Source organism: Cardiocondyla obscurior, linkage group LG07 (assembly GCF_019399895.1).
Source record: "Cardiocondyla obscurior isolate alpha-2009 linkage group LG07, Cobs3.1, whole genome shotgun sequence".
Lineage (NCBI taxonomy): Eukaryota > Metazoa > Arthropoda > Insecta > Hymenoptera > Formicidae > Cardiocondyla > Cardiocondyla obscurior.
In genome coordinates this window covers 6,070,013-6,089,774 of record NC_091870.1, presented here as the reverse complement: position 1 = coordinate 6,089,774, position 19,762 = coordinate 6,070,013, and the positions used below count along the sequence as shown (strand labels likewise).

Below are 19,762 nucleotides of genomic sequence, written 5' to 3'. Positions count from 1 at the left end.
GTTTCCCTGGCCGCTTGAAAGTCCACCTGGCCTCGTTCTTTTATTTTTCCATAATGGCATTGTGATTGCCGATAAAAGAACGAGCGCCGAGGCCAGCCTCGATAATTTCGGGAATAATTCAACAGTCCGCCATGCGAGCGATGAAATTATTTGACTGCTAGCTGCGACAATCAGATATAAATCTAATTAACCGGTATGAATTCCATATTCCGCGGGTGTTATTCAGGTCGTTCCGTAAATAAAAGAGAGCTCGATTTATCTTTTAATACACAGATCCAAAGCCGTTTGAAATTACTCCGCCGTTAGGAAATGGAGAATTAAAACGATCGCGGAAACCGTATTTTGTTTTATTTCGAAAAGGATAGTTAAAAAAAAAAAGAAAAAAAAAATACGTATCTGCGTTATTTACAGGACGATCCGGCATTGTGCTTCGCGTCGGTGTCGCGAGGATTATCCGAGATTCCGTCAAGTCCTTTTTTCCCGTGGAAATCCATTTTTCTAACCCGCTGACCGGCTGGCTTTAACGCGCGATGAAACCGCGAAGTTTCCACGGCGCGTAATTGCAGAAATAATAAAAACCACCGCGATGGATTGGAAACTAATTTTTTTTTTTCCTTTTTTTTTTTTTAATCTGAGAACGCGGAAGCTGCGCAACTTCAGGTCGAAGAAGACCCGCCGGCGCGGCGGAACGCGCGTGTTTACGATTTCAGGCGCGGCGAAAGGGCGCGATTCAGCGGAAAATCTCGTCGAGGGCCTTTTACCCGGCGAAGTATAATAAGCGCGAGCGGCTTTTTCCGCGCGAGAGATCTTGACAAACAACACCCCGGCCACTTTTTACTTTTCGTCTTGCGGGCACCTTTCTTCCCTCCGCCGTCGCCGCCACCTTGTTAATATCGCGCACGCGGTCAGCTTTTGCAGCAACGATGCTACTTTCCCCTTCCTCTCCCTCTCGGCGGGGGATTAAAATGTAAATTTACCCCGTGTGTATTGACCACGCGCGCGACGTATTGTGCAGATCGGGCTAAAAATACGCGGAGGCTTTTTTTATATCCGCCGCAGCCGGAACGAAGCGCCGCCGCGCTCGCATTTTTGTTGTAAGGGAAATGCGAGTCCAAGAACAGGTGGTCGAAGCAGCGTCAGTTTAACCGAATCTGTTACAATTTGGGTAAATTGATATTGTTTTGAGCTTCTGTTATTCTGGAGAAGAAAAGAAAAAAAAAGAAGCGCGTAGAGAAGCAGCTCTGAGACTTCTTGGACTCGTTTTTCAAACGCCGTGACTTGCAGCGAGTAACTTATTGATAATAAATTCGAATAATATTAGAGCTAGATTAATGTTGAATAATGCGAAGCGAAGATTCGTAAAAAAAAAAAATACGTGTATTATTCGATCGCAAAGTGACGAAGTGATAAAGTCAGCTGGTAAAGTGTGCCACGAACGCGAGTAATTTTGCAATCAATTGCTCGATTCGCGGTGCTTTTATTTTATTTTCATATATTTTTCTCAATAAACGTATCGCGGCTTGATAACCGCCGCGGCGCGCGATTACATCATCGTATTGATAAGTGGCACGTACGTCACATTGATAAACATTGCGCACGACCAGTTTCTTGCAAGGTTTTCACATTTTTTTTTCTCTCCTTTTTTTTTTTTTTCTGTCACGATTCCCATTCAAATACGACGTGCGGCCGCGAGGCTACGCACGTCGTGGAAAACTTTATAATTGCAAATTCTCCATTAAAATTCGCGATTTCATCCGCGACGTCGACGCAAAACCCACATTATTCCTCGATAATGGGATACCGGGAAACTCATACGAATAATAATTCGATTATGAACGAACGAGAGCGAAAGCGGCCCGCGAATGCATGGATTTTAGGTTACGTGATGTTTATGAAACGTCCCCATGGACATTTTGTTTATTTCATGGCCGTAGAGCGGCATAACTTTGCATGTTATTAGGTGGCGGGTCGCGCTCATGGAAAATATTAATCGACACGTGCAACGCCTGCACGCCGACGTGACGTCGCGACGAACGGGGTTAATTAAAATTTCAAAATACGCAAGACGCGAATGTCTCGGCATTCCTTATTTCCCGCTCTACTAATTGCGAAGTCAAGCTTTGTCCACTATAAACCTGCGTTTACGTGAAAAGCGAGAATTATTTTTGCAGCAACGCGGCCGCGAACCGTTTACACGCAGGGAAATTTGATTCGATTATTTATTTAGTTATTAATAACTTGAATTAAAATGCCGTGAACATTTTTAATTTAATTTAATTTTTTTTTTCTACTTATTAAACTTTTAATTTATTTTGTTATTTTTTATTTATTTATTTATTTTGTTATTTTTTTAATTAAACGACAGACTGAGCGTTTTCTTTACATAAAATGATAAGCACCGCGGGACACATTTTTCCCCGGGATGTCTTTACTTCCCCGGAACTCCTTCGGCCATTTCTCTTCTCCGCCAACAAACTCTCTTCCTTGAGTGGTTTGTTTTGAAGCTACAACTTTTCGGGCAGAAAAATCGCTGCTTTTCACGAAACGCGTCGGTTGCAAAGAGTTGTTATCTCGTTTTCTCTGCGCGTTCCAACGACCGTTCAGCATTTCGATAAATGGAGGAGAGCGCGGAAATTGTGTCATATTTTTCTAGGCCGCTCTTTTTTTTTTTTCGAACGACGCGTACTCGTATCGCGATTCGGAAAAGGCAAATCGATTTCGTGGCTGGTCGGTCATCAGCTAATCGCTCGAACTGCACACGGGCCAACAGCTTGTTACGGACCCTTTCGCTTGATTTGACGAACCTTTAGGGACAGATAACGACCGCGACAAACCGCATGTTCCCGTCGCGAATTTGCCTACAAGCGAAAGCAAATGGCATCGCGTGACATTTCGTATTTTAAAAATATTAGCTCGGAACTTTTCTGCTTCGACGTTTTTTTTTTTTTTTTTTTTCCTTCAAAGTTCTGTTTAAGGGTTCCGATAGCCTCCCGAGGAGTTTTTTCAATATGTCTTACGACATTTCGCGCTGAAGTTAAAACCGACCGGAGTTCTAACCCTCCAAAGGGTCACACTTCACAAACACGACGTGACCTCAATAAACAAATATTTTATTTCGAGACATTTTAATTTGACTTTTTATTCCGCGCAAACGGAAGTTCGATAGCTGTCCCCTTTGACGCTGCGACGTGTTATTATGTTTTTACACCCAATGTATATACCTTGCGAATTTTCGCTTGCTTCAGTCCCCGCTAACTCGCTCGACCTCGCGAAGTGCTATTCGGAACGTTTCTGCGTCGCAGTGCTCGATAAACTAATCGCGGGGAGCACCATTGTGCGCGAGAGGAGAAGAAATTATTGATCCGCGTAGTCAATGTCACGCGAAAATTGATACGGGAATAGGAAACGGGTCTGCAATCTTTTCGTCGTCGGGGGAGCCGATAGTCAAACAAGCCGGGGCGAATAGTCCGCAAATATGATTTCGCATTAAACCCAGGGACAAGAGCGCAATTTGTATCGTGATTTGTCGGTGGCACGTTTTCGTGCAAGACCTCGGTCCGGTTTATAATTGCGTGCCGTAATGATTATTAAAGATCGATGTAGTTCAAATTTACGCGCCGTCGACCGCGCTGAAGTCTCAAAGCCCCTCGTCGCTTCTTAATCTCATTACCGTGCTATTTATCCGTGCAGCGCGAATCGGTCGCTTATTAAAATTCAGTCGGTCGTAGGCGCGTGAGGCGCCGGGTCAGTAAATGCAGAAGGCCTTTAAGAAATGGGAGCGCTCGTGTCAAAATTAAAAGAGAACAGTCGAACGTGGCTGGGTGATTTTTCAGGCCGTGTTTACAGCGGTGTAAAATAATGAGCCTTCGGCCGCGAGAAATTAATCAATTGACAGTAAATAAAAAAAAAAAAAAATATTAAACATTAAATTATCAAAAATATTACAATGAAATTAATCGTCGTCGAGCTTCTGACGCGACGGCTGGTGAAATATCTTACAGCTTTGCCACATCATTGTAGATCCTAAAGGCGGACCGATATTTGTCTTCTCTGCCCTTTCACCGGTTACGGTTCTTGCATCTTTAACGCGTACTCTTCGAGATACCCGGCCCACAGAGAGCAAACTAGACTTCATCTTATTCCCCCGGGCCGTTCTCGCAGCCCGCGAACTTTCGTTCCGCGCTTTTTTTTAACGGGCTTCCTCGCTTCCGTCACTGTTGCAAAAAGTCTCGGCCGATCGATACGCGTTACGCGAGAGCGGGACCGCGGCTTTTGTCTCCGAGTAGTCGCGTCTCTTTCCGTTCGACGCGTGCTATGAATCATTTAAGGGTGACTCCGTACAATCGGCAGGGGCTGCACGTGCGTATTGTCGTGCGTAGAGCTCGGTGCCGGGATTCCCGATTCTACCCCCGCCTTCGCCCAGGATGTCCTGCATCCCATACATATTTATCAGCGGGCATCGCGATCCGAGGCAATAAAGCACGATTATTTTAAAAGGGCCGCGCGAAGGATTCGGGGTTACGCTTCACTACGGTCCAATTGTTTTGCAATTTATTTTAATTCGTGCCGCAGGACGGGAGTTTGATAACTCGATGAAACCATTCCGAGGAGAACGCGCTGTTCCGGCGGCGCGCTTTTTCGCTCGAAAAGACGAGCCCCCTCGTGCCGCAAGTAACCGAGCGCGGTCTCTTCACTTGCGAATCACGTTACTACGAAACTACATTACCGCCACCGTAGGCTACGAATTTATGAGCCGTATATATTTGTTTTTGTGTTTTATTAATATTAATTATTATATAAATAAAGCCACATCGCGGCCTTCGGAGTCCCGGCTGAGTTATGGCCGACGTTTATCACGCGTATTTATTGGACGCGTCGTGTGATGCCATCGTATTGTCGTGATTAATTGACGGCGACCTCGCGATCGTTTTATCGCCGGCGGAAAGAAGAAAGGCAGAAGTCGTCCTCTTGCACTCGCTAGTAAATGGCTGTTAGCGCGTCAAAGTCGCCTATCCCGTGAGTGTACGAGCCATTAAAAAAAATCACTGTAACATTATCCCCGTGTGCACGTGTACCGAATACTATTTTTTCCTCGCCGTGCGGTCGGCTAAGTATAGACGGGAGCCTATAAGCTCGCTTGGGATTTAAAATACGTTGGGTACGCGCGGCCGTCATGTTACATCTAATTTTTACGAGCCTGCGTTTTTAGATTCTATCGATATCGTTACAATTTTTTTTTTTCTCTTCTTACTTACGCAGGCGAAAGCAAGTCAATTCTGTAAATTAATATTGAGATTATACTTCTTTTCTTTTCTTTTTTTTTTCTTCTTCTTTTCTTTTCAGAAAATAATTCGCGCGCAGATCAACGTTGACGATTTATAAGTCTGCTAATTACTGCGAATTATTTCTATGCATTTGCGTTGTTACTTTTTAAATATTTTTACTCGCGTATTAATGTCGGTTTACCGTTGCACGTACGTCAAACCTATTTTTTTTCTTTCTTTTTTGTTCGATATTGCTACACGACGCCGACAGTAATTACCGATAATGAAACACGACCGGTGTGTCACGTTCGGGCGTGTGTGCACTCGGTGTAATCTCGATTCCATGTTCCGCTCGGTATCGCGGATCCATTACTCGATTTAAAGTATCGGCGCTTCAGCGGAAAGCCAATCAATAAAAATTAACTCTGTGTATCTTTCGCTTCTTTTGTGTACACTGAAATATCTGGGTGTTAATTTTTCTACTCTGTCTCTTATTGCGCTTATTTTTTTTTTTTTTTCTTTTCTTTGTTTTTTTTTTCTCTGCATAAATTCCACTACAAGCTTTGTAAATTAATATTAATTACAGTGAAAAGACACCTCGGATTTTCGTGTATTACTTAAAGAAGCGAAGTTCGTACCGTTAGCTTTTATAATTAGCAGCATTAATCACTCACGTTTTATTCCTTCCGCGTGTCTTCCCTCCCGATCGCGACTCATTAAACGACGGTAACACAAAGGTGACAAGTCCCAAAAGTTGTGCTCGACGAGTGACAGCTGTATGTCGCGATAAAAGCTCGAAAATAGAATCTCCCATCCTTCCAAGCGAACGCTCTTCCGCCTTCCGCCTTTGACGTTTTGAAACTTAACGTAAGTCAACAATTTCTTCCCGACACTTTCTCCCAACGCTACAAGCGTTTCGTCGCAGGCTATTTCCTTACGTCGGGATGTACACTAAGTACACAGCGAGGTACACGCTAATCTTCAGTTTGCAAAGTTACCGGAAGTTGCTTAAATTTGAGTGAAAGTTTCTAATACAAGCCGCAGGGAAACTCGAGGAGAGCTGAGAATTTAAAAATTAGAGAAGCTTCTTCGAAATAATATTAAAAATTTATGCGTACACATATTTCTCTTTTTTCTTTAATCTTTTTTATATCACGGAAAGGAAATATTTAGTCGCGATCGTAACTGCGTCATGAATATTTTCTTTCCCGCGGGGCGCTTTCAGGATTTTCTTAAGGGAAGGCGAAAAGTATGTCTTATTCATGAACCTGATGTCATCTTATCACGCGATCGGGTCGCCACGAGTCGCTGGCGTTGCGTTTCGATGCTGGGCGTGATATCCGCGAGGAGACAACGACCCGGCGTGATTCAATACGCGTGCGGTAACATTTTTTTTTCTAGTCGAGATCACGCGGATCTCCATAATTCTCATTAAAGAGAAACGCCATTAAAATTGTAATGAAAGATAAAAGCCGCGGACACTTCGTAACTTCGCGACGTTCATATCTGCGAGGGGGGGAGGGGGGAGGGAAAGGGTTGAGCGCCTTCGAAAACAAAGTTCGCAAATCCATTTCCGCGGCTACGAGCTCGGCGTACAGATTCCCGGCGGATCTTTCATTTGCATCGGATACGCGGTTTAATAAACTTGTCGGGGTTTTATGAATGTGGCCATCGTGTCGCCGTAAATCTGAAACCGGCCATGCGCTCGAAGTCGATTAATTGCTGGCGATCGCGACACGTACGCCGCGATTCTTGTTCTGCGAAACGGCCGGCTGACAAATGGCCGTCTCGAATCAATATAACAGTCCGAATAAATCTGCGGTAGTGATCTATTTCCGTGACTTTCGTACACTCGAAGGTGGACCCCGTTCGGGAAAAGTGATTGCGAGTGTCCGAAATGTCGTATGAGGTAAATCATTTTTAGGCAATCTTGCTGTGTTAAATTGAAAATATAAACGTTCGAGTTTTTTCTTTTTTTTTTTTTCTTTTTTTCTGAGTATACGCGCGACTCGGTTCGCCTTCAACGTGGTCCAGAACAACGGCCTGTGCCCACCCACCATCAAACGATCCAGCATCCCCGAGTGCGAGGGTGCAGGATCCTTTCACCACGGTGATGCAAATCCCTTCACGTCCCCTTCATGAAATTCGCCATACGGCGATCCCCTTCGAATCACGAAATCGTCATACAATGTGTATCAGAAATGCTGCCGTAATGTTTTTAGCGAGTCCAATTCAAACTACACGCGGAGATCTTTCGGCATTAAGCACAATAACAATTAATCATCAATAAAAAAAAAATAAAATAAAATAAAATAAAAAATAAAAAAGAATTAGTATATATTATAAATTAAAAATTAACCGAAGGCTTCGATATTTATTATTTCTTCAACCTCGAGTCGTCTCTCGATTTTTAATCATTCACGACGAAATTAGTATCCTGCTTTCGAAGCGATCGCCATTCAACTTTGACGTCCCGTGTATAATTCACGAAGGAAACGAAACGAGACACCCGGTACGCTGCATCGACGCTTCACGGCGATAAATAGTCCTTTGTCCCTGTAGCTCGTAATGTAAGAGAACTGGCAGCTTTGGTCACGTTGGAATATAAACGGCCGCCCAGATGGAATTTTCGGAATATTCGCTCTCTTAGGCCTCGAGAGCCGCGCCTTTTATTTCACGAGAGTGATTTTTCGTTAGCGAAAACTCCTGGGCTCTTCGTTCTAACAAACATCTCGTGATCAAATCGCGTTCTCGAACCGGCTGACATTTTCCCGAGTGTACATATATACCGTATATATATTTTGCCGAGAAGTAATCCCGTTGACAAATCGAATTCTGCATTAACGGAATAGATTTCTCTCTCCGCCGCTAGCGTCATCCCTTTCTCGGTAGCTCGATAAACGGCGACGAAAGGCGGAGATCGCGTACACGAATCATCCCCGTCGCAGCATCCCGCAAAACGGTATCACCGCTTGTCCGATTTTTATTTCCTTCGTCGCAGCGATCAATCAATCAATCAATCCGCAAATTTACGCGATCGCTCTCTCTCTTTTTCTTTTTCTTTTTCGAGATCGCAGCATCGCGTGCAAAATATATCAATTACAATTGCGGTTCTGGAGTTTCATTAAACCATTCCGGTTCTTTTTTTTTGCGCGCCGTTTCCCGATACCGCGCGGGTTAATCGTTGCGATCGCGAGTATCGGACAACGAGCCCCTGTTTTTGGCATAAATCAAAACATTATTCAACGCCAATAAAAACACAGGTCGGTGCAATAATGCTTCTGCCGTTGCTCCGCCCGATTTATTTTATTCGCTTCGCTCGTTTTACGCTCCCATGGCTATCAGGTTTAACGTTTCATGATATAACGCCGCGGCGTCACGTAAATTATTTTGTATATCCTTCGCAAGAGCCCGCGTCGATTTCGTCCCGCGAATAATCGTCGCGGGGTGCACCATCGATCCCTGAAGATCAAAGAACTCCTTCTTTGGCCGAGCGCGAAGCTGCGGCGACATTTGAGCGCACGATGTTTAATTCGGCGGAACTCTTCTATCATTAATCTCGCGAACGCGGTATTGAGCTCCGCTCAACCGGATATGAGGAACGCGTCTAAATGTCAAAGGTTACGATCACTGCGGCAGTACGCTGCATGCGCCAGCGGAAATTTCCAAAACACCTAGCCTCGGCAGAAATTAATCCGCGTTGTTGATTACGCATTAATTTCGCAAGGGGGAGGAAAAAAAAAGAGAGAGAGAGAGAGAGAGAGAGAAACATTTACCGCGCCCGTGTCCTCGCGAGCGTAAAAATTCCGCTAACCCGCGAAAAGGGAGATCGTTATATTTCAACAAATTTATTTTTCATTACTCCACTTTGCAGAGGTGGACGATTAATTTCACAGCGATACGATTTGACGTATTCGAATATTTTCCGGAAAAGTGGTCACGAACGAAATCGCCTCGAAAGTACATGAAATTTCGATGCGAGTTCACTGGCAAATAAGTATCTTGGAAAAACAAATTTCTCCCTCGAGTATGAAGGATCGCGTGTCTACTCATCCGTGACGGCGACGGTGTGTCCTACCGCGATATATTTCCGGGACGAGATTTTGACGGCGATTTCCAAGTTAATAAATTACGAGTTCGAGTGGAAACATCTTCGGGATTGGAACGTCCAATGCGACTCGACTCGAGAGCGGGAAGACGTTCAGGATTTTCATTTATCTTCGCGTGCCGCTCGCGCGGGCAACATTGGTCGTCTCGGAGAGTTTAGAGATATGAGAATCGAAATTCCCCGCCCCGCTTTCGGCATTCCCCGTCTCTCCCCGTCTCTCGCGTGCTCCGATATCGTCTTAAACCCCTCATCCGCGAAATTCGACGATACAGTTGTCCCGGAACTTGCCCGGGTAATTACGCGGTGGTCGCGTTTCTCTCCGTTAGTACCGCGCTCAGTTTGTCAGAAAGCAGCTTGCAGCTTATTCCTTTCCCGGCTTTAACGATCCCCAGATTTATCGCCGCGCGATATAAAACAAAGGTCGTAAAATTACGTTAGGACCGTTTGGGAGTATGATGATGAGTAACGGAAAATGATATTATCGTCGAATTTTTGCTCGTAGAACCGACCTGATTTCGTTAGGATTATCAGCGACGAAGAGCAGACATTACGGCGCCTTTTTTACGTAGCCGACGCACTAGGTATTATCGATCACGCCGTTCTTTTTCTTGAAAAAATTATAAGATTACGAGAGCGTAATTGAAGTACACGGGCAATCTGTAACCCGCGCTCGGTCTGAAAATAAACCGGTAATAATCTAAATTGATATACGGGACGGACGGTTCGAAAGTTCTTCGAACAAAAAGAAAATCTCGGGGATCGTTTTAAAGTAGTGCTATTAACTCCTAAGTGCACAATTCTGCTTATATGCGAAGCGACTTTCCGATACACTGCAAATCCAAATGCGTTGATTTAACACGTTTATGACAATACCGTTTCGACATAAAAGATCCTTTTTTTTTACATAATTTTATTCAATATTAATAAGAATTTAATTTTTTCTTTTTTCTTTTTATAGTTTCGAGGAAATTTGGAATTATTTGTAATTATTTCATTATAATGATATAATTTAATCCGGAATTTATATTGCAATTAAATAACCGTATCTTCTCGAGTGCGGGATCGATTTAAGATTTAATACGATATTAATTAATATTTACAGACACGGTTGTTTGTTCTGGAATTTCTGCGTCTGAATATGTAATCCGCGATTCAGATGTAATGTGCAGTATCATACAGTGCTCCGTTGCTTTTCACGATGGCACTTTGGGAGTCGTAGCGTATAATAGCGTTAGACTGGAGTATGTGAATAAAGTCAACGTTGAATGGAGAATGCTGTAACATTGTCGCCATTGTATTCTGCGCTGATATCTCAAACAAGTTTATTAAGCGACAAAGTATTCAACAAGTATTCAACTTACAATTGCATTAGATGAAAATTACACGACGCGGCGCGGCGACATTACGCACGGAATACGTTAAGAATTGCGCAACGGTCTTAAACTGTCTGAACAAGGCATTTCTTTTTTTTTTCTTTTTTTTTTCTCTTTTTTTCTCTTTTTTCTTTTGCCTTTCCGTTTTATCTCTTTCATAATTCTATCTTTTTTAAATGCGCGTGTCCGCTTACGTTCTCGAAAACTTTCTATCTGGCGATATAAAAATGTAAAATATGATTCCACAGCGATATTAAACTGCACACGTTCAAATGTAAAATATCAAAAGTGTTTCGCTTTTGTTGAAACGTGATAATGCTGAAGATATTCATATTTTTATGTTTTCCAATTTTTTTTTTTTCTCTCTCTCTTTCTCTTGAGGGAAAAAATTTTTTTTAAGTATTTTTACAAAGCTTTGAAACGTAATATAAATATAAAAATTGAAGCGAGGTATTGGAAACTTATTTCACATTCGAAAGGAAGTTTCTTTCTAAGTGCTTTTATAAATTGCGTGGTAAGTCACGCACTTGCGGTAATCAGACTGGTAATTTGCGTAAATTGACATGCCATCCAAGTTCGAAGGGTGCAGCCGAGGCCTCGTCCACAGGGACGAACGTTGCCGTTGCAAATATCGGGAAAGTTAGCGGAATACAAATGTCGGCGAAATGCAAAGTTTCCGATTGCCGCAATTTCGTTTACGCCTTCCGTCCTCCGCAAACGAGACGCAGTTTACATTTAAAAAACAAACAAAAAAAAAAAACGTAAAATATTCTACTATATAATTTCAAAGATATATATTCCGCATAATACATGAATTCTTGTTGACTCTCGTCTAATATTAAAAAAGTGTCCTTCGCCTCGACGGTGCTCCTCGTGGAGCTTTGAAAATGATAAGCCGTACATCTCGCCGGTATTTTCTTGTCTCTTCTGAGAGTTCGATTAATCTATCTTTCAGCTTCCCTTTGCCTGAAATGTGTTTTTATTCGTTTCCTCGGCGCCCGTTCCGCGGTGCTCGTTCGGTAGTAAACTCGCTCTTAACAGATCAGCTATTTTTAGTACGCAAAGGGTAGTAGGATGCTCCAGTTATATGACATACCTTCATTACTCCCCGGGTTAAGAATCGAATTAGACCCCCGCCCTCCCTCTCGAGCGAGGGAGGGAAAAAAAAAAAAAGAAAAAAACGTCCCAGGAAAATCTGGGACGCTTTAAGGGAAAGAAAATCCCCCGGCCGTGACTCTCGATATACTGTAAAATCGCCGATATAAAAATCGCAAAGGCTCGAGAATCGGTTTCGGATTTTTCTTCCCGCCTTGTCTCCGCGTCTAGTGGAGGAATGACACACGGCCCGTGATGGAAACAGTGGAAAAGCCGGCTACAAGGTAAATCGATACGAAAACCACGCAGCAGCCGACGTTCTGACGACCCTTGCCTCGTGCCTGCTATCTCTCGCTCCCTCGCGGCATTTCCTTCTGCGGCTTCCTTCCTGCTCGATTTTTCAATCTTTTTTTTTTTCTTTTTTTCCCTTCTCTTTGTCCCACCACGCCTTAGATTTCTTTGTTCGCATTATGATCGCTCTACCTTGTGCGACACGTGCCGTGCACGTTCCGGCGCGGTTGCTAAAGAGACGCTGTTTGTGTTCTGGTTGCGTCCAACCACCCGGACATATGTACCCGCTTTTATTCGGTGTGAAATTTTACACATTCGAATCCGTAAGAGCACTTATTACGCGCAACATAAAATGCCTCGTGCGGAAAAACATACGTTACCGCTTTGCGTTATCACGACGAAAAAAATAATATCCCAACGCGCAATGATATTTATACTTCAACGTGCGTCGCTATTTATTGCAAAATCGTATGAGCAGCTGGTAATTTTGTGAAGGTTTAAACATATTCGGGATATCTGTTAGATCAACGCGGTTCCTTGCCTTAGTCTGGGAAATTCACGTAGAGTCATTTGAAATAGGCTTTGCGCTAGGTATGATTCCAGGTGTATAAACGATCTTGGGGGATGAAATATTTTATGTGCCGCGGCGAACACGTATCCCCGGATGATATGTTCCGCACGTGTCAACGAGACACGACCAGCGAGACATTCCGTCCGGGACGTATTCGAGACTTGTTCGCTGACCGAGCGTTATACCGCATAGTGCCGCATAGTGCGAGCGGGAGTACGACGGTGTCTGCGTATCACATCCTGCGTACATGTACACGTGCCGACGTCGTTTAATTTGAAAGGACTGTCATTACTCGAGCAAACACGTCTTCGAGGCAAAAGGCACAATGGGATATTGACGGATCTTCCCGTCCGATACGAAATCCCACTTCGGTTTTTACTTCCAAGTCGACGTTTGATCGCAGCGTATTAAACGTAGAAATTTAACGCGAGCCGCAATGCGTTTGTCCGCGCGCCTTCGAGTTGGATCGAGAGGGAAATTTATTCCGCCAATATTTGCCGCCTAAAAGCTGTACGAATGTCCGCCCTAGACGGAGTGGAAATTAATTTTCCGCGCTGAATTAACTTTATTTGGCGCGACGGCTTTTCGGATGGCGAAGAAAAAAAAACAAAAAAAAACATAACTGCCTCGGCCGCGTCGAAGATCATTTGTCTAGTGCTCTCTAAATGGAGCTTCCGGTTGATCAGACCGCTTGAAAGCTCCGCGGTGCAGTTCCATGCGGTTGCATTCATCGCACGGTCCAGTGGAGGTCCCGAACAGTTCTATCTGGCGCGTGCTGTAAGGGTGATCTACACGGGCGCATGCAACGAAAACGCTGCGGTTTGCGAAGTTCGAGTGCGCAAACATTGTCAATGGTCGACGTGCCCGCGAAAGGTCCCCGACACCTTTGTTCGTTTATCGCTCGGCTCTCGATGATGTAATTGAAAGCGCACTCTGATTATTAATGTCAACGACGAAATCGATACCCAGCCCTCCGTTACGTAATAGATTACATCATGATGGCTGTTACCTAATTGCCGGGAGGTCTTTAGACGGACGAACATTCGATCTCTTCCTCGACGTCCGAGATACCGATATACCTTGAATAATCTTATTACCACCATTTTAATTTCTTTTCTAATTAAAATTTCAAAGTCTGCAAATTTTTTAGAGTAACGATAAGGTTCTCTACTGCCGAAAAATCGTTAACGTCCCCATGAAAATACACGAATTGAAGAAGAATATATTGCTGGACAGCGTGCGAAAGGCTCGGCGGCATGAATCTCCGGGACGCGTAATTTTAAAGATACAGCTGTCGGCTGCATTTGTCGCCGCGAAACTAGGTTCACGTGTATTTACGTCGGGAATTCGATTCACTTTAAAAGGGTTTTCTTTATGGATTCGCAGGTTGACAGTGCTGGGTGTTCTACTGGGGATTCTCGAGTGGGATCGTAGCGATACCTGCGTTCTACTCCTGTGGGACTACGTGGTCGGGTATGAGGGTCTATTCGTGGCCTGTATGGCGGTGGAGTTCTCTATCTGCTTCTTGGCGACGAGGGGCAGCATCCTGGACACGACGGCGAGAGCGCCGATGCAGTACATCCTTTACATCCGACTCTGTGAGTGCCTACGTCCTGTGCCCGCGATATAAAACCAGACGTTCTTACATCCCGCGATCGAACACGAAGGCAGCCGGGTGAAACAAGAAATGTAATCCCGCCCCTAAACCCATTTCGTTGCAGCAACGCGCCTTTCTCCCGGGGTGCATAAACACTTTAGCGATTTTATTCCGCGGCGTTCTGTCTTGATTTTTACTGCTCGCCCTCCTTCGCAACTGGGATAATCCATCTCGCACGAAGAACGGGGGAAAATAAAACGTCAGAAATGACAGGGGCGCTTTCCGCGGAGATCCTTTTTCAATCGCTGGCGATCGGTATCCGTTCTCGATATGCGCCGATGTTGCTTATTGAGAGCATTAATAAACTATCGCGAGCCAATATTGATAGACCGCCGACGTGAAGTGTATGAATGAAGCTATCACGATGACAGTAACAATATTATTTGTCGCATTGCGTGCCGTTATGCGGCCGGTTTAACGTGTACCGCGTAAGCGCGAGTTTAATCCGTCGCCCACCCGGCACTTTTACATTTTGGTTCTAATTTTACATCCGCGCGGATTTTCACTTTTTCGAAGCTTGCACGTCCGTCCAGTTACGAAAGACGTTTTGACTTGTGCATACACACACGCTAAAATACGCAGCGCCCGGGTGAAACGAGGGCGCGCCTCTCCCTGATGTGATTTATTATTTCATTTTTTTTTCTTTTTTTTTTCGTCGCATTTCTGTTAAACTGCGCGAAATAAATTCGCGATTCAATTATAATTCAACATCGCCCGATGTAAACAGAGCGAACGACGCGGCGTATTAGGTCTCAGTGAACGAAATTAATCGACTAATTCCTCTAGCGTATTATTTATAATTTCGCATGTAATTTACATTTTGTCCGGTCGAAAGAAAGTTCACGCTCGTTCCCCGCGTTTGTTTTCCCAAATTTAAATACGATAAAGCCAGCGAATTCGGCAAATTTTAACGCACCGGCACGACAGGTATTTTGAATACATTTATTAATTCAGCGCGGCGACTGAAAAGCTTCTCGAACCGACAGTCGCGGTTATTGTCGCAACTGGGTCAACTGTATTTGTTTCACCGCGGAAACGCGCTTTTGCTACCCCGCCGGCCGAACGTTTCCGCCTCGGAAAGCATGCGCAAGCTCCGGCGGCGTCGAAGAAAGCTTTTGTAAGTTGCGTGCCGTCGATTGCTTCAATCTTTCTATCTAGCGGAATGTTGGCGTGGCAGGCGCGCCTCTTCATCATTGTAAAAAGGCTTTTACGTAAGCTCGGCGGCGTAAAAAGGCAGCGTTTAACAACGAGGGGAATACCGGAGGGATGACATTTTAAAATCTCTCGAGAGACCGTTCCTCTGAGATATCCTTTCTTCCGTTTTTGTTGCAATAAGGAAAAAAAAAAACGAAAAAACTGGTTGGGTAATTAACAGCGTCGTTTTCCTTGGATCGCTTGTATCCAAGAGGGTTAAAGGGAAAAACGTGGTCACGGGATTTTGCGGCGGCTTGCTTTCAGTTTTGGTACTGGTCGAGATCGGATGGCTGTGCGCAGGTGTTACCTGGCTGGTGCGCTATTATCAAACCTGTCCAGGGGACCGAGCTAAGGACGTTATGCTGGGTAAGTTTCGAAAGTACTGCCTCTCTTATTTTTTTTTTATATCGCCGTCGCGAGTTTATAAACGATGATAATCAGCCGATAAAGTTGTTGCTTTGCTAAGTTCAATTTTTCGACGCAAAATGCGCAAACTTCTACGCGAAATGCGAGATGAATTAAAATTGTGCCGAACAGGTTTGGTGATATCGAACTGGTGCCTGCTGGCGTTAATGATGGTGACCATTTGGTGCACGTACGACGCCGCCGGTAGGTCCTGGGTGAAGATGAAGAAGTACCAGCGTAGCATGAGGGAGGCGGAATCGAGAGGGGCGAGATTGCATTACAAACGCAGCGGCAGCAGAAGTCGAAATTGGCGACAACGGTCAGTCTTATGTACTTTTTATGTTTCCGTTATATTTTTTATATTCTGCACCGCGCCATCGTATCCGGCAATTTAGCGCGATCGTAACATTCTTTTTATCTGAGTTTCGCGAGAATCTTTTTCTCAGCGTTCTCTTTGCATTTTTACGGACGTTGTAATTACAAGCTGCATAGAATATTAAACGCTCTACATTCTCACGTGTTTCTATTACTTTTTTTCTTTTTTTTTTTACTTTTTTTAACAAAGGAAACGACCGCTTATATTTCTGTGCTATTTTGCACTTTTAGTGATACTAGAATAAACCATGCGCGCGTTATGGGCGCGCTGTTTTTTAAGGAATCCCAATTACAAACTATGAAAAGAAAAATAAAATCATGCGACTTACCAATCTGCATGAACTCAGCGGAGTTGCAGAATTCTGCCGGTGACTGTAACATAAAATGGAAATTATTAATGTAGACACGCCAGTATATTAGTTGATAAAATTAATAAAAAAAAAAAGATCAAAGTTTTTTTTTAAATATTTTATTTAAAAAATTTATGCTTACCTTAAAGTTGCTCCGCCGACGCAGGATGCCCGTCCCGGGCCTGCTCTTCCTCTCAGTTTGCGTGTCGAGTCATCCTCCCGCGCACTGGACACTCGCGAACGCGCCCGATAAATTATTATCACAAAAATTAATTTTTTATCGAACACTTTCGGACGATAGTCCACGACACTTCCGTTACAAAATTCTTATATAAAAGAATCACGCCCGAATACTTTGCGGAACTCCCGAAGCGACCGACGAACCGGCTGCGGTTCGTATTCGTATAGTTTCGGCGTACGACACTTTTCTCTTTCGGATTTTTATCTAAGCAGAGTTCTCGCTTCGCTCAGATAAAAATCCAAAGAAGTGCTGAGCTGTAATAATATCAACGCAAATTCCATACATACGTATGCAATTTACATTGATATGTGAAATTTAAATTAAGACAAAATATATAAATTAACCAAATTTTTTTAAATTTTATTTATATTATTTTATAAGTTTTTTTTTTATTTTAGGTCACCGGCGCGATGTATTAATATTTAATTTTATTAAACATTTATTTTATATTATAATCTAATATAATTACGCCGCGGGTAATATAAAAATGTTTTCCCACCCGAAGTGCTAATAATTCCTACAAAAAGAAAGCATGCGACTCACGGTTATGCAGCGGCGGAGTGTTGGTAAGATGATCTGTAACAAATAAATAAAACAATATTAAATTGTAGAGATCTCAATAATTATTTAGAAAAAAAAAAGATTATACGCGTTTCTGATTTTTTATTTAATTAAATACCACAAAATTAAATTTAAAGAACGGCAAAGATAAAAGAAAAAAAATAGATTCTTACCAGTGGGTTGCTCCGCCGATGCTCGATGCCTTTCCTAGGCCTCCTCCTCCTCCTCTCAGCACTGGTCACTTTAACGAGGATGTCAAGCTGGTGCTCCTTCGACGAAAGTCTTCCTCTGAATTTTTATCTGAAACAAAAAAGTTTTATTTTATCAGCAAAAATTACGAAAGTTAAACGTGCTGCGTTACAAGTAAGTAACGCAGTTGCGCACGCTTCACGGTTTTTTTTGTTTTTTTTTTTTTTACGTATTTATCTGTCACTATCGTAAAATTGTTGCCGTGCAATTTTTTGCCGCGTGGATTTACGACCCGGCGTCTTTAGCGAAGTATCCGGATGTTCTACATATGCGATTTATATCACGCGTGTTGCAGAAAAGTCATACGTGCCTACCAGGACAGCTGGGACAATAGGTGCAGATTGCTGTTTTGCTGTATGGGTAATTCCGATCGTAATCGAGTGAGTAGTATAAAAAATAACAAATAAAAAATATATATACTCTAAAAAAAAACACAATTTCCGTAATAAACGTAGATTCATTTAAAACGAAGTCTTACGTAAAATATAAAGTCTTGCATAATAATATAATAGAGTAAGTTAAATGAAAGCTTGATCAAATTAAATTTGATACGCTTTTTCTTGTTCGGGCCGTAATTCGAGAAAGACTTAACTTACGTTCGAATAGACGAGATTAAATGTAAAAATGCGAACAGAAATTTCGCGGGCGAGGCAAAAGTTAGATTGAATCCCGCTTGGGAAAGAACAAGAAAAAAAAAAAAAAAAAAAAAAAAAAGAAATTACTTTGATTTTCAACGAGGAACCGTTGTTCGTCAACTTCGTATGTCGCGGCAAGATGTAAACGTGCATTTCCGCTGCTCGCAGAACTCGTTCGCCGACATCGCCCGGCTGCTGAGCGACTTCTTCCGCGACCTGGACGTGGTGCCGTCGGACGTCGTCGCCGGCTTGGTGCTGCTCAGGAAGTTCCAGAAGATCGAGCGCGAGTTGATAGTCAAGCAACGCAAGAATGACACGTACGAGTTCCTGTCGGGAGTGCCGGTCACTCCGCGCACAAAGTTCCTTTCCCTGACCGAGGACGGTGACCTGGGTCACTTCCAGTTGGCCATCCACTACATGCACTTTGCCCTGGCCGCCTACGGCTGGCCCATGTTCCTCGTCGATCCCTCCACTCAACTCTGCCAGTTATGCACCAGGTAATACTTGCCATATTAACGTAGAACTTTTTAATCTTGAAGGACCTATTATAAAGCGAGTTTCCCTTTACAGCCCGATTTATTCGCGATGGCTTTACGCTACGGATTTACATATTTTATGAAACAAAAGGGTGCTCTGGCCTCGATTATTTCGATGCCAACACAAATCGGCCCCTTCGCGTTGAAACGTTTATGAATTTGGTTTTATTTTTTATTTTATTTTATTTTATTTTACTTTATTTTTTATTTATTTATTTAATTTTTTTTTGCGTCAGTGCGCGCAACTGCGCGATGTTGTAAAATAAAATAAATACGCGTAATCGAGTCACTCGCGAGGAGTTATTAATTTAAAAGATACTACGTGCTATCCGGCACATTTTTCGTTGTCGGTATTTTCGCGCTAATGCGAAGTGGCAGGGATGTTTCTCCCGGTGACGCTTCATCCGCGGCCACATAAATATATCGGTCACGATGTCGCCTCCGTTTTATCTTGTTTATCCTCTCCTCTATGTGGCAGATTGCAATGCTGCTGCTGCCTCCCGTGCGGCACTCACCACGAGGACACGGCGACGGTGGTCGAAGACAATTGCTGCCGATGCAATTACGCCGCCCTGAGCAGAATGCTCGAAAGCCTGGGGGAGATCGAAGTCGTTTATGCGACCTTCCACGTCGACGTCGGTGAGACGCCGTTCTTCGTAGCGCTCGACTACACGAAGAGAAAGGTCTGTCGCTACCGATCGCGGCTTATCTCGAGTATCATTAATTGCAAAGCTGCATTAGCCTCCTTAAACAAAGCGGCGAGACTTACTCGCCGTGTAGCTCGGATCAGTTCATGGTAAAGCGCACTCGATAAACTCCCCAGTGAAATAGAGGCCATTAACCGGTGAATTAGTCAC

General features: G+C 43.6%; 1 protein-coding gene across 4 annotated transcripts in view; it reads left to right on the top strand.

Moving 5' to 3' along the window:
* The window catches only part of Inae (inactivation no afterpotential E), a 37,012-nt gene that overhangs the window by 6,344 nt on the left and 10,906 nt on the right, over window positions 1–19,762 (top strand). For all 4 annotated transcript variants that reach the window (XM_070659441.1, XM_070659444.1, XM_070659440.1 and 1 more), the window contains 6 exons: window positions 14,089–14,300; window positions 15,818–15,919; window positions 16,091–16,277; window positions 18,030–18,114; window positions 18,538–18,866; window positions 19,384–19,588. In XM_070659441.1, the coding sequence (XP_070515542.1) occupies window positions 14,089–14,300; window positions 15,818–15,919; window positions 16,091–16,277; window positions 18,030–18,114; window positions 18,538–18,866; window positions 19,384–19,588 (1,120 nt within the window). The remainder of the gene's footprint in view (window positions 1–14,088; window positions 14,301–15,817; window positions 15,920–16,090; window positions 16,278–18,029; window positions 18,115–18,537; window positions 18,867–19,383; window positions 19,589–19,762) is intronic.